The sequence below is a fragment of the Cryptotermes secundus genome, unplaced genomic scaffold, assembly GCF_002891405.2.
Source record: "Cryptotermes secundus unplaced genomic scaffold, Csec_1.0 scaffold88, whole genome shotgun sequence".
In the NCBI taxonomy this organism is placed as follows: domain Eukaryota; kingdom Metazoa; phylum Arthropoda; class Insecta; order Blattodea; family Kalotermitidae; genus Cryptotermes; species Cryptotermes secundus.
This window is the reverse complement of record NW_019724585.1, coordinates 984619-999242: the sequence shown is the minus strand read 5'-3', so window position 1 is coordinate 999242 and position 14624 is coordinate 984619. Positions and strand designations below refer to the sequence as shown.

The window sequence follows — 14624 nt, the reverse complement described above, 5'->3', positions numbered from 1 at the left end:
TTTGTCTGAAGGGAAGTAGGCAAATTAAAATTCTCCAATTAAAAATGTAAAGGTGTTAAGGAATTATTAATGAATATGTCATTGTGTAGTGTTTGAATTTAGATTGTTTTTGAGATATGGGGTTTTCATGGCAATGAATGTTTAGAATTTTTCTTATTATGAAATTCTTAGTACATTTTCAGGGAATTTGGTATGTCTAGAATATGGCAAAATAAAGAGGAAATGTTTGAGAGCAAAGTGGTTGTTTCAGTGAGAACACTGTGGCGAAAGTAATGTAGAAATTCTTAGGTCTCTGCTATCGTATTTTGTTAGTCTGCCTTTTGACTTACTCAGACACTGCTATCTCAGAGCTGAAAAATAATGAATCACTGTGAATGACATGATAATGTGGCTGTAACTTTTTGCTTTCTGACCAGTAGTTGCCCTCTTGGGGGCGATGTAAATAACTAAATGGCAGGAAAGCATAAAGGAAAGCTGAATAGAGCAGTGAACATCATTCAGTATGCATAGCTGCTGTAGTCTGGCTTGAAGTGGAGGAGTGTTTTAGCATTATGATATGGCAGTATTCAGCCAGCTGGACCATATGTGCAGTGGGAGCCGATAAATCTTAATGTGTGATAACATGATTCGGAGTTAAGAATATCCTGTTATAATTAATTAATAACACTATTTTTATATCTTTTGAGGTATCTGCAAATTACACAGTGTGTCCAGGATCCGTTACGACTCATTTCTTTAAATTTTGCCCTGCATTGCCTTCTGTTGGTGAGTTGTGGCATTAAGATTCATGAAATTTCAGCTGTGGCTGTCTATAATTTCAAAGCACAAGCATTGCTGCATCATGTGTTCTAACCTTGAATGTAACAGTACTGTTCTGACGCTTGTCGGAAAATGGCGGTTGAATAGAGAGCCAACATCAAATTTTGTTTGAATAGACAAAACGCCCGGAGAATCGTACGACATAATGAAAAATGTGTACAGTAGTGATTGTTTGAGTTGCTCGAACATTTTTCGATGGTATGCTATATTTCGTGACAGCAGGGAGGACATTGAAGAGATTCCATATACATCAAAGCCGAAAACAAGTCGCACTGAAGAAAAAGTAAAAAAAAAAAGCAACCGAAATCCTTGCATCAGACAGATGTGTTTCTGTAAGACTCATCGAGGATCTTTTGGAAATACCAAAAAGTAATGTGCATCAAATTTTGACTGAGGATTTGGGCAAACGGAAGGTCTGTGCGCGGTTTTTATCGCATGCGCTCTCAGGCGTTGAAAAACATGGCAGAGTGGAACACTGCAAAGACATGTTACGGTCGGCCCAAAGCGATACAAAATTTATAAAATCAATTGTTACTGATGACGAGACATGGTGTTTACAATATGAACCTCTCACAAAGTGGCAGAGTGCAGCATGGTTGAACTGAAAGAAGCCAAAACCAAAGAAAGTGCACATGCAAAAGAGTCAAGTAAAGACACTGCTAACCGTTTTCTTCGATTCCAAAGGAATCAATCACAAGGAATTTCTGCCAGAAGGTCATACAGTGAATTCTGATTATTATCTTGGAGTCCTCAATCGTTTGTGGGAGAGAATTCTTTGAATTTGACCTGAATATCGAGAGCAAGGTTCCCGGTCGCTCCTCCACGACAATGCCCCACCCCACAAATCAAAGATCGTGCGTGATTTTTGGCCAGAAAAGGGATCACAGTCCTTGCTCATCCTCTGTATTCACCAGATTTGGCTCCAGCAGATTTCTGGTTGTTCCCAAAAGTTAAGTTGGCGATGAAAGCAAACCGTCACAACACCAGCCAGGACATCCAAAGGGAATGTACCGCAGTGTTAAATGCAATTCCACAAAAGGAGTACAGTGACTGTTTTTTAAAACTTTTCAATCAATTCCAGCTATGTATTCATTCAGAAGGAGTGAAATTTTCTAAAATAATTCACGTCTTGTATTTTTAATGAACACAGTCCTAACAGAACCTGGCTACACTGTGTATGTTTTGTCATTCTGACTAATTGCTGGGTACTGAATTTTTAACTACAGAGTTTTGTAACATGAAGTTCTTTCCCTCATAGCCATCCAGAATTACCCCACCTGGCTACCAAGCAAAAATAATTGTCCGCCCTTGGCATAGCTATTTCAGAACTATTTGAATACAATTCTCTCTTCTAATCCTTAGGTCATATAATTTTAAAGTAGTGCACAACAGTAGCTTGTATAAAAGTACAGAAAACTGCTTACAAAACATTTGCATTTGATAATAAACTGGTCTGGTGGTGCAAGAAATAAAGCTGGTACTCTTTGGGTTAAAAACAGTTTGAATAAGAACTTCTTAAATGATCCTTCTTATATCTGTGACATTCATAAGTTTATAGAGAAATGTTTATATGTGCAGGAGATTTTACTTCAGAAGGAATCTCAGAAACTCGCCTTTCCTCTCTGCTACTGTTTGAAAGCTTTTGGTGAATGCTTGGAAAGGACAGTATGTAGAAGTCGTCATGTTATTGTGGATGCTATTGACAGACCTTGCAATATTCCGTTGTAAGTATCCATATATATATGCAATATGATACATGCGTTATCATGTTGTTCAAATATGAATTTTGATCATTTTATGTAATATGTATTGTGTTTTGTTGTCATGCCATTTATAAACCAGCCACAAGTAAGGTTCAGAAACTGCAGAAAATGTTGGGAATTTTCTGTACTTATATCACAGAGTGCAGGCTTTCCAGACTTAAGTTTTTCCTGCATTTTATGAGAGTGTGACTTTATGTTTCCAGTCGTGGTGACGTAAAAGTGAAGATCCTGCATGTTCACAATGCTAGCAACTTCTCCGCTCGTCTTTTGGAGCACACAGATGTTGGTGGACGCCCAGTTATCATACCTGATGAGTACTTGACAGTTAACATGGCAATGTATTCACATTACAGTGATGAGAAAAACAGGTACTGACAATACAAAAGAGCATTTGTTAATTACCTCTTATAATTTACTGGAGGAAAGGAATTTTTTATTCGCCTTTATGTCCCTTGTTATATACATTTATAAGTGAATTTGTACCATTAATTATATCTTAATGTGCATTATTGAAATATGTTTTATACTAGTTCCTTGCATTGTTTGTGAAAAGTGTATAGTGCAATATATAATTTTGAGATTGTGTCAGTCCACATATTTCAATTGTGAAACCACTGAATGGGTTTAAAATAATAATATAGTACAAATTGGTGATACTGCATCTTGAATTTTAATCAAATATAACACATTACATGAAGTTCAAATGAGACTCAGTTTTCTGCAGACTGATACCTACATCATAAAAAGTTTGTATATAGAGATAGAAGAATAAAGGTCTTATTGGGATTTTATTTGGAACAGTTTTGATAAGGTGCATATTTAGCAATGTACAGGGAAAACTGTTTCCTTTAAAATAGATTTATATTTGCAAAAAATGAACATTAACGTCAATGCACTATGCAAGTGTTCCCAGAATTCAAGCTACTCTTTATTTTTGTTATTTCATTCTTCAGAATACAACAGTTTGATACCTCTAATTTTTTCTCTTTTATTTTGCTTCTTCTCTCAGGATTCAGAAATTTATTCCCCTGATTTTTATCTTTTTCTGGAATTTAATAAGATTGTGACTGTGTGTTTCAAATTGAATGCAATTTTTATTTATGTTATTTCCAAGTAATTGAACTATGACATCACCTTGCTCTCTCTGTGTCTATATGTGTATGGCCCCCTGTCAAATTTTGAATGCCTGAAACAGTCTTTATGAAACTTTGTATGTGTCTCAGTGGCATACTTCATAAATCCCACCCATCAGTCTGTGTGTCTGTATGTGTATCCTCCCAGTCATTGCTATGCAGTGGCTTACTAAATTCATTGGCATGGCAATTAAGAATTGTTGGAGGCATCATTTCCTATGCAGCCCATGTTTTATTAAAGGAAAGTAGGCAGTTAGTTCTTCACAGAACTTCTTGTCAGAAATCTATTAGCTGTTTTCAGATTATGGTTTTGTCTTATGTTGTTATAGAAGATGAGTCATGAGCGTATATATACAGTATGCGCCAAAATATTCAGTACTGAAACTCGCGCATCTTGAACGCACATGTGCGTTTGTCGACAGGGCATAGCTCCAGCTGCACGTGTTCCCAGTAGTGAAAAGGAAGTTGTGTTGTGCAGTTGTTGTTGGAAATGGATCTCTCGACGGAGGAAAAAGTATTCATAGTTGAGTATTATTTCCGCTCATACAGAAGTGGTCACCAGACAACTCGCTTCATTGGTTTTGAGTGGCCAGATGTTATCGTCCAGAAATCTCTACATAGTACACGTGTGATGATATGGTGTGCCGTCTCAGCACACGGTATATTAGGCCCCGATTTCATTGAGGATGAGGAAGGCAGTGCTCTTACTGTCACCCAAGAATGCTACAGAGACATGGTGATCGGACCATTTCTTCAGAATTTGAGAAGGTTCTGTCATGCAAGGGGCCTTCACATGAATAGACAGTGGTATCAACAGGACGTCTTTTCATTTCAGTACTGTTTTTTGGTGCATACTGTATATACTTATCTCGACATTAGCTCATAGGGCAATGCNAGACAACTCGCTTCATTGGTTTTGAGTGGCCAGATGTTATCGTCCAGAAATCTCTACATAGTACACGTGTGATGATATGGTGTGCTGTCTCAGCCCACGGTATATTAGGCCCCTATTTCATTGAGGATGAGGAAGGCAATGCTCTTACTGTCACCCAAGAATGCTACAGAGACATGGTGATCGGACCATTTCTTCAGAATTTGAGAAGGTTCTGTCATGCAAGGGGCCTTCACATGAATAGACAGTGGTATCAACAGGACGTCTTTTCATTTCAGTACTGTTTTTTGGCGCATACTATATATACTTATCTCGACATTAGCTCATAGGGCAATGCTCTTACTAGTGTCTAATATATTTTTTTTCTTTTTTAATGACATTTATATTTTTACCAAATAAATAATGTGGCATGTAAACCCATTGATACGCAGCAACCACAAGATAGGCAACCATACATCAACCATTGCTAGGCAGTGGCCCTCAAACAGCAATAGAGGAATAGTGTTTTCTGTGTGGTTCGCTAAACAGCAATTAAAGAGCAACAGAGGAATGGCGTTTTCTGTATGGTTCATTGTGAAATGTTATAAGCAGGACAATTAGTGAGAGTTAGTGGAGTAGAGTGAGTTGGTTGGTGACTGAGTGAGTGAGTTGGAGGACTGCTGCAGTTCAGTCCTTGCTAGCTGTTGCTGTTAGAATCTGAAGCTGAGAAGACTTAAGTGTGTGCCAAGTGAATTGAAGAGTGAATTGGAAATAGCGCTTCTGTTTCTTGTACTTACTAGTTGTGTGTGTAAGTGTTCAGTGAATCAGATTATCAATCCAAATCCTGTCTGTAGTCTGTCATACACATGACAATATCATCTGCATAGATCAGAAGCTGATGTGATATTCAATTGCCAACCTTCCTGATTTTCTTGGACCATCTTAATGGCATCTTGTAAAGCAAATTTAAAATTTTCCAAGTAAATGTCACAGATTACTAACTTTTAAAATGTATTGCAAATATATTTATTCAGAAACAGAAATTTGGTAAAGTAGAAATGTATTGACCTTTTGTTTAGCATGAACGTTTTTACGGGAACATATGCTCTAAAGTGTCATTTGAATGATAACTTTGTTTTGTAATGCCAGTTCAGAACATGGGTACAGGAGAAGTGAAATGATTTGGTCTGTGTGGCAGAGTTTTGCAGAAGCCTAAGTTTTTGAACGCTTACATTATTAAAAAATTGCCCACTCTTTCCTTTTTGAAATAATTTCATTAACAAATAAGTAACAACTAAAATAATGACTTCTCACATATTTTGGCAGAGTGCTGCTTAAGAAAGTGAGCACAGTGAAACAACAGTAGAACCACTGTCGCTTATAATAAAGACATAGTTCTAGTGACAAAAGCCATAGGAACTATCAGTTTCCTAGTGTTACATATTTGGAAAATCATGCACACACACACACACACAAGAGCAAGGCAATCTCATAAGCCTATGTTTATTTTTTAAAATAAGGAACATAGGCTGAAAAGCAGTAAAATAGTTATTCTAATTAATTTATTTTAATAAAATGAAATTACTCGTCGATTTAAATTCATGAGAGACGTCTGATTGATGGAGTGGGGGAAGGCAGGCAGAGGAGAGGTAACCATTAAGCAGGTGGATGAGAAATAATTTATTTCTTCTTTCCCTGACACAGGTTTAGGAATTTAATATTGCTAAATATATTGAGATGAGCATTTGTTTAAAAGAAACTGAATTTCAGGTTGTTACATGGGATTCCTAAACTTGGAGACATATGTTCAGTGGAGACTAAGATTAACATCTTCCAGCGAGTTCAGGTTGTGGAGGTTGTGAAAGAAGACACAAAAGGCATTCCTGAAGAACTGAAAATAAAATTCTTAGATGAAGGAATATTCACTGTTGTTAAGGCAAGCATGTAGCATTTAATTGTTGTGAATTATTATTGCATTGATTAACACTGTTACCCTGACTTATTATTATTTCTTCCTTGTGTGTGGTTTTTTTGGCACAATCTGTAATCATGTCTTTATTCTTCAACGATCGAATTTAGCATAACCTGGTGTGTGCCCCATGAAACATGTGGGACTTGGTGGGTCGGGGTGCAGCATAGCTCTCTCTCTAGACCCACAGATGTCCCCATCATTTTGAACTTAGAAACATCACAGAGCAGATGTGTATGGATAACTAGATGTGAAGCGTAGCATGCTCTGAGTTGTTGCAAGTTAGTTCAGTGCATGATGCAAAAAGAGGACAGAGGAGTGATGTTACATTGAAATAGTAGTGGACAGGAGCAAACTGGCTAATAACAGTGAGGTAATAACTTCCAGAATAAGGTTAATGTTACAATACAATCAGCCAAATTTATATTTTAACATTTGAACTGTGTTGACTATATGCTTTCCATTTTGATTAATGAGTCACTGCACATATTTCACTCATAGTTATTGTACACCTTTTATCTTATTTGACAATTATACATTAATATTTTTAGCAAATAATATTAGAACTTTAATCACTTAATTACTTCCAGTGTCTAAATTTATGTATATTTAAATGTCTTCACTACACTATCTTAATTAGTGTAACCAGTTCTCTGCTTTGTAATAATATTAAGCTAGCAAGTGCTTTGCATGTAGGATGTTCAGTAAGTGACACTCACCTTCAAGTGCTGGACCCTGGAAGCAGTAGGTTAGCCTAGCCAGAAGCAACAGTCTGGACTGGCTGACCAAAAACAATAATGCTCTAAGGCAAAGTGTTGACTCTGCCCATGCCTGTGTGTCACAGGTGGAGCAGTGTATAATGAGCAGTACCCTTGGGATACAAAGTATCCTCCCACTGTATCTAGCTTTTCTCCCCACCCTGCAGGTCTTTGTGGGTCAGTGGCTAGGCATTTATAAAGGATGTATGGTAAATGGCAAGACACAGCCAATGAAAGTGCTCCAGGAATTGTATTATATGGAGGTTGATGTCATGGAGAAGGATCACTTTCTCTGTTAACAAACCAGGGCATTTCATCCGGACTGATTCCTTCAGGTGCCACTGGTTTACAATGTTGTTATGTTCTGTGCTCAAGAAGTGTAAGAATAATGCTCCATGCATCCCAAAATGTCATCATCTTCATCCACTCCACAGACAGCAGTTTCTTGGAATTATTTTTTGTGGTGATATGTGGTCTCACTCCATCAGTGCTATCTTCAGTGTCAGGGTGAAGTGATGATCCACATTTCATTGCTGATGACAGTGTGACTGAGGAACTCTTAATACTTAATTGTACTACATAGACAAATTATGTTAACTCAGAACAACATCAGGGAGTAATCTTTGTGATAAGCAGGAACTGCGTTCTCTACTTTTCCTTTAGGCTGACTCACACAGTGCTTCTGATTGGAGCATAAACGCTTACACTTCCAGAAGCTGAATGAAATATGGGAACAGTGATTGGCTCTTAGGCCACACTTACATGTTAACAATGTCTGAATAATAATACATATTCTGGTAATGCATAAGTGTAAAATAGCAACACAGTATTTTCAGACATGTTTCCACCCAGAGAGAAAATTATAAACTACATGTGCAAACACTAACAGTATCCTGTGATCCTTCATACTGGCCATTGCAGCAACAGTCTGGGAATGTGTTTGAATAGTGCATGAAGTTTGCAGCTGGATGCTAAGCATTGGCTGAAGAGCTGCACAATGGCAGGCTATCAACCTCAGCAGCAGACAGCAGTATGGTATGTTTGGAAGGCCTGGTGCAAGAGAACAGGTGGGTGATGGGTGACTGTGCTCCAGGATGCTGCAAGTGCAAACATCTTTACAGCATCCTACATCATCTGCAGTGTGCCAGAATTTCCCACAGTATTAGCAGGATGGGTGCCCAGGCAACTGAGTGCAGACCAGAAGGCATGGCAAATTGAAATCTTTCTCATCCACGTACAACACTTTTTGAAGAAGGGTGTTGTTGGTGGCATTTTTGGATGCAGGGCATTCTCCTCTTTGAGTTTCTTGACCAGGAGGGCAACTGTGAATGCAGACTACTCCTGCAAAAACTTTCACCTGAAGGAAGTCATCTGGAGGGAGTACGGTGGCTTACACAGAGGTAAAGGTACCCTTCTCCTTGACATCACCCAGTCCCATCCAGCCAGTGTCACATTGAAACTTCTGGAGATATTTGGTCCATTCACAATACAGTGTGAATGTTGCACCTTGCAACTTCCAGCTCATTGGACAACTGAAGGAACACTTCAATCAACACTTCCGGATTTAAAGCTGAAGTGAAAATCAGTGTGTGTGTGTGTGTGTGTGTGTGTGTGTGTGTGCGTGCGTGCGTGCGCGTGCGCGTGTGCGTGTGTGTGTGTGTGTTCAAGCACTTGATTCCTGATTTCGTCTGCGTAGAAATGAAGGGTGGTATATTGTGTGTGGATGTATAGTGGTATTATATTGTGATTTCCAACAGAAGACTTGTTTATTAGTAATGAAAATATCTGTCGGTCACACATGACGTTCTGGAGCAGCATATGCTCATGATGGCTGCACTTGAGAATCACTGTTCTAGATAATTAAAAGTGTTGAGTTCTTGCAGTATTTTGTTGTGATATAGTTTTCTCTTTGCTAAGCACCATATTATGAAGATGTAAATGGGAGCAGAGGTAAAGTTCCATGTGTTTTTAACCTCGGAACTAGATGAAGATAGCAGCTAATGTTATGTTTTGGCTGCTTTACCTCTGGGGAAAGTATCCTTCATAGATTCCTTAACTTTGGTTGCTTCTTCATGTGTATCTGCGCAATATTGTAATGTGTGATTCAAAGTGTGCATGTTTAATAGTAACGCTATAATTTATTTTTCCTCTGCACTTATAAATGTGCATGCACTATTTTAATATCAAATTGTATATTACTCTTAAGCCAGGAATGGAATTTTTTCTCTTCATCTCTAGTTCTGAGCCTACTTAGCCTCTGTCTAATGAGCTACAGAGCCCTTTCCATGAGTAAACTGGCTGTAGTGTGACACTAACCACCTCCATCTGGAGCCTTGGTTAAGGACACTGGCATTCAGAGCTTTACTTTTATTTCTCGTATGTCTTCATTACATGGTACTTAAACACAGGGCAAATTCCCTTTACCTTTACCATCAGTACAATATTGTAACTGGTGTATTTCCGTTTCCTGATTATTAATGTGTATATCTGCATCTAAATGTTATTCAGGTGTACCAACTTCTTGCCCTGCCTGAAGACCTACAAAAACTGCCCCCTCAAGTAGTTGATATATTTCTGTGTAATGTGATACCATGCGACTTGGACACAGACTGGAGTGAGACTGTGAATTGTAAGATGAATGATTGGATTGATGATATTAACAGCGGAGAAGTGGATGGAAAATTCTTAGTCGGAAAGGTACATTTATACAGTACAGATCATTTGTGGATGTAAGTTGTAGCTATGCCTAAACTATTTCCATGGAGCAGAGGTGCTCTTGAAATGTTGATAGTCTCTCAGCTGACCAAGAAATTTTCTGCCTTTTATGGAACACAAAGGATCATTACTGTGCTCATAAGAACCTAGCACTGGATCATATCCAGAGCTAGATGAAATCAGCACACAATTTTACATGGTAAATTTAAAAACCTGCCTTATTATTATACATCTCTCTATACATAAGTTTTTTATGCATCTCTTCTTGTCTCTTCCCATCAGATTTTGTCTGCATTTCTCTGCTCCTTTGTACATGCTACATGTCTTGCCCACCTCCATCTTAATATTCACAGAAGAGTACAAAATATGAAACTCATTATGAAATTTTCTTCATCCTCCTGTTAGCAACTCTCTTAAGTACAAGTATTCTTTTGAGCACTGTGGTCTAAAACCTCTCTTTAGGTCAGAGATAGTGTCTCATACCAATGCAAAACAACATATAAAGATATATAGTGTGTTTTATTTTAATTATAAGCTTTTTATTAGGAGAAAGGAAGACAGGAGATTCTGGACTGCATAATAGTAAGTATTCCTTAAATGTAATCTTCGCTTAACATGAATATTACTATTCCGGATGTGATGCCCTGTAGTTTGGTAGATACATACAAACTTTTTAGAGGAACTTGCATGCTAAGCTGCATAGTGTAACATCCCAGAAGAGAGTAATCTTCATAGTCACTGCCATGAGAACCTTAATTCTCATATGCTATTCAATCCCTATCTGATTTTGGTTCTTTACTGATGGTTTGCCTGGCCTTCCATATCTGACCTGGGTTGCGTAGTAACATGCCATGATGAGCCATAATATTTCTCTTTCAGAATGCACTTTGAGCACATAGTTTTCTCCTCTCTTGCACCAAATTGTGTGTGTTCACATTTTCAGTTCTTTTGACATGTGTAGGTCATTTGCTACCCATTTCTTTATTGTGAAACATTGTTAACTGTTTGTATACTGAGAAGAATGAACTGAACTGGCAGGTCAGCCATCAGCAGAGTTGATTTGTATGAAAGTGTTAACTTTTATATGACTGGTGTTCATTTGTAGATGTCCTTCCCAGATTTCTTATCTTTGCACATTTTTGAAAGGTCTATTTCCTGACTTTATTCTGCATTCTTGTGATGAATCTGGGCATAATTGAGAACCTGTAAAAGCTATGAAAGTAAACACCAGAATGTATATTATAATGTGTTGTTTTCAGGTTATGTTGAGTGCAGGAAATACTTTGTGGTTAGAACCACTAGAATATCGCAACTACCTTACCAGCTTGGACACATATGTGGTGGAACTATCTCTGAGCAAGGAATTGGTGAAATGTGGATTTGGTGTTAGCAATCCAGGTCACTTGAAGAAATTGTATGAACTCTGTCATGTAGGAGGACTGGCAGTTCCTGCCTATGAGAAAGGTAAATATTTCAAAGTCTGTCATTTAGATGGACAGGCTGTACCTACCTATAGCAAAGACAAATATTTTACTTCAGCACAGTATATACTACCTTCATTACAGATATGTTGTATGTTCTTAATGACAAGATGGGTAAATACAACTGACTACTGCTCAGCTGGTGTCCTCATTATATAACCCCTTGGTGCCGAGTGTGTAGAGAACACTGTTTCCAACCTTTCCTCTGTTGCATGTGAACTCATTGCTGTGGGAACATGTTTGTTTCACAGTCGCTACCTAGTAATGGGTCTACACCCTGCAATATTGCCACGTGTGAGTGACTGTAGATGGGGTTTGGATCGATAATTGGATTTATTGAACACTCACAGACTGTAACTACAAGTAACTATAGCGCTATCACTAATTCACACACTCTACAGTTCACTACATCACATACTATGTCTTCACCAGTCTTCTGTTAACAGCTTTCAACAGTGGAGATTCCCCTTCCTTTGGGTTCCTGAACTGCCGCTGTGCCGCAGCTACCAGCTTCTAACAGCAGCAGCTCACATGGACTGAACTGCAGGAGTCCTCATTCACTCACCAACCAACTCCACTCCTCTCAACTAACACTGTCCACTAACTCAACCTGCTTATAACATCTCAGCATGGACTGCACAGAAAACACTGTTCTTCTGTTGCTGTGCCTTTGTTGAGTACATGGGTTAAACTTAAATGTCATTTCAACAGTAATACAGTCCTATTAAGAGCTTTCATATTTGGGAAATTGTCTTATTTTTATTTTATGGGCTTCGCTTATGTTTTCTAATTTATTTCCTCTGTCTGCAACCAGAGAATATGCCATGCTACCCACTGAACACCTGTTTAAGGAACATGAAAATGACATTTTTAAGCCTTCCGATCTTTTGATGTACCATTATTGCAAGTATTTCATTTTTCTGTACCACAGTTCCAATGTTAGAAAAAGTACAACATGAGATCAAGAGACTACCATCACCCCAGTGGGCACATCTGGACACTAAGGAGTTTCAAGAAATTGTCTTTGTTTGTGCTGACAATCCACATCAGTTTTTTATTCGCCACTACAAGTTCAATGTTATGTAAGTAGACTTACATCATAATCAAACAAAGTTATCTTTTAGTGTCTGCTCAAAGAAACAGCTATGTTCCAGTCGTTACATTGCTATATACCAGCTTCAGTAGTACATGGCATGATGACTGTACTGTTCTGAGTAATCTGTTACAGTAGGATGAAAACCCTCATTTTCTTTTTCCACCAATATCTAAATTTGTTTATGGTTGCTAAAATCATAATGTGATATAAATATGTGATTTCTAATGTTGATTTTATGGAAAAATTGCAGCATTATATTTCTTACAAAAGTTGCTTACCTTGAAAATATCAACCTCACAATTGCGGAGTTGGAATTTCACATTAATTTGTAATTTGTATTGCCCATTTTGTCTAAAGTAAGTTCCGTTAGTGAAGTTTAGTAAGGATCACGTGCATCGATAGATTTTATTAACTGATTCAAGAATGATGTCGCTGTGTCATGTGGTGATGACAAAGGAAACATGTTTATGTATTGTGACCATCATGTCCATGTGTTTGTCAGTCCCTGGTAATTTTTCAGTTCCATCAACCTTTGTCCTTTTTAAACCTGGTGTGAACATCATGCCACTATTGACCACTCGGTCAACCTTTGTCCTTTTTAATATCTCACCATCAGTATATCAACGTGATGGTAGTGCTGAAATTTTAATAATGTATTAAATGGTTTAGGCAATCTGTTTCAGCCATCATTTCCACAGCTTCTTTCCATCTACCTCCTCAATAATTTTTGTAGGTCAGTGAAGGCAAAGTGTGTTTTTTTATTAATTATCTTATTTCTGCTATTTGTTTTATTGTAAAAACATTGTGGCACACGAGTGCCCTTGTCTAAATCTATCTTGATTTTCTAGTAATAAGGTTTCAGCATTATTTTGAATTCTTTTGTTAATGATGCTTCCATAAACTTTGTATTTGGTATGAAGAAGGGTAATTCTGTGATAATTATCACATGTTTCTTTTTTTAATATAGGCATTATTTTGGCTTGATACCACATTGCTAGAATTTTAGAATATTTCCAACATGGTATATTTAACACATACAGTACTCTAATGTATAAGAAAATTCCTTTGTGGGCTTTGGACCCTCTTTATCGTAAGTTTTCCCAGTGACCTCCTGATCTTGTGTGATGCTGACTATTGCAAAAGTAAAGAGGCTACACCAGTCAGTTTGTCTTTTTATGTTCTTTTGTTTTTTATCCATGGCTCTGTTAAAGGCTGTGACATTCTACCCATTCTGTTTGATGTATTTCTTAAATGTCAGATTTCAGCACTCAGACATTCTATGTCACATACGTAAATTATGTTTACACAATTAATGAGTATGGTCAGTACTGCATGTGTAAATGAACAGCCAATCTATATCCCTGCTAAGAATAGTTCTCACATATTGGGACCAGTGAACGATTAGATAGGACTAAAAGCTTCTGGGGTCTGCAGTGTTAACATGGGAATGTGGAGAAGTGAATATAGGACAGGCCAATCCATTAAAACAGGATGCAAAGAACATGAATGATATCTATGTTTGTATCAGCTTGACAAGTCTGCAGTGGCAGAACACAGCACCGAATCAGACCACTGGATTGAATTCCAAGAGACCAGAGTACTAGACTCTTGACAAACGATCAAAAGCAGCAGCACATAAACATGTATCTTGAGCTATGAGAGAAGGCTAACAAGGAACCAGTGAAAGTTGGATTTATGGTTGCACTGTCAACTCTAACTTTTACTGTGATATTTTAGACGCTTGAAGAAAATGTGCAGTGGAAAAGACCAGAACTTTGGTGCAACCACAACTGGTTCCTTCATTATGACAACACACCCACCCACACATCCCTGAAAACCACAGAGTTTATGATACAAACTCCGTCCTAAGTGCAAACAATATACATTTATATGTCTTTGATCTTGTTCTTTCTACACTACATGTTTCGGCCTCTATCGGCCATCATCAGGTGTATACTCTTAACGTTGCTGCCACACTGAACCCAGTCTAAAACTTAACATTTAAAAACACAATGTCAC

General features: G+C 37.8%; 1 protein-coding gene across 3 annotated transcripts in view; it reads left to right on the top strand.

Annotated features, from left to right (window-relative positions):
• The window catches only part of LOC111862260 (putative ATP-dependent RNA helicase TDRD12), an 85978-nt gene that overhangs the window by 50409 nt on the left and 20945 nt on the right, over positions 1-14624 (top strand). For all 3 annotated transcript variants that reach the window (XR_004512782.1, XM_023847500.2, XM_023847501.2), the window contains exons 16-21: positions 2398-2543; positions 2786-2950; positions 6357-6522; positions 9822-10010; positions 11288-11492; positions 12441-12591. Coding sequence is in view for 2 of the 3 variants with exons in the window: in XM_023847500.2 (XP_023703268.1) it covers positions 2398-2543; positions 2786-2950; positions 6357-6522; positions 9822-10010; positions 11288-11492; positions 12441-12591 (1022 nt within the window). In the remaining variant the exon portion in view is untranslated. The remainder of the gene's footprint in view (positions 1-2397; positions 2544-2785; positions 2951-6356; positions 6523-9821; positions 10011-11287; positions 11493-12440; positions 12592-14624) is intronic.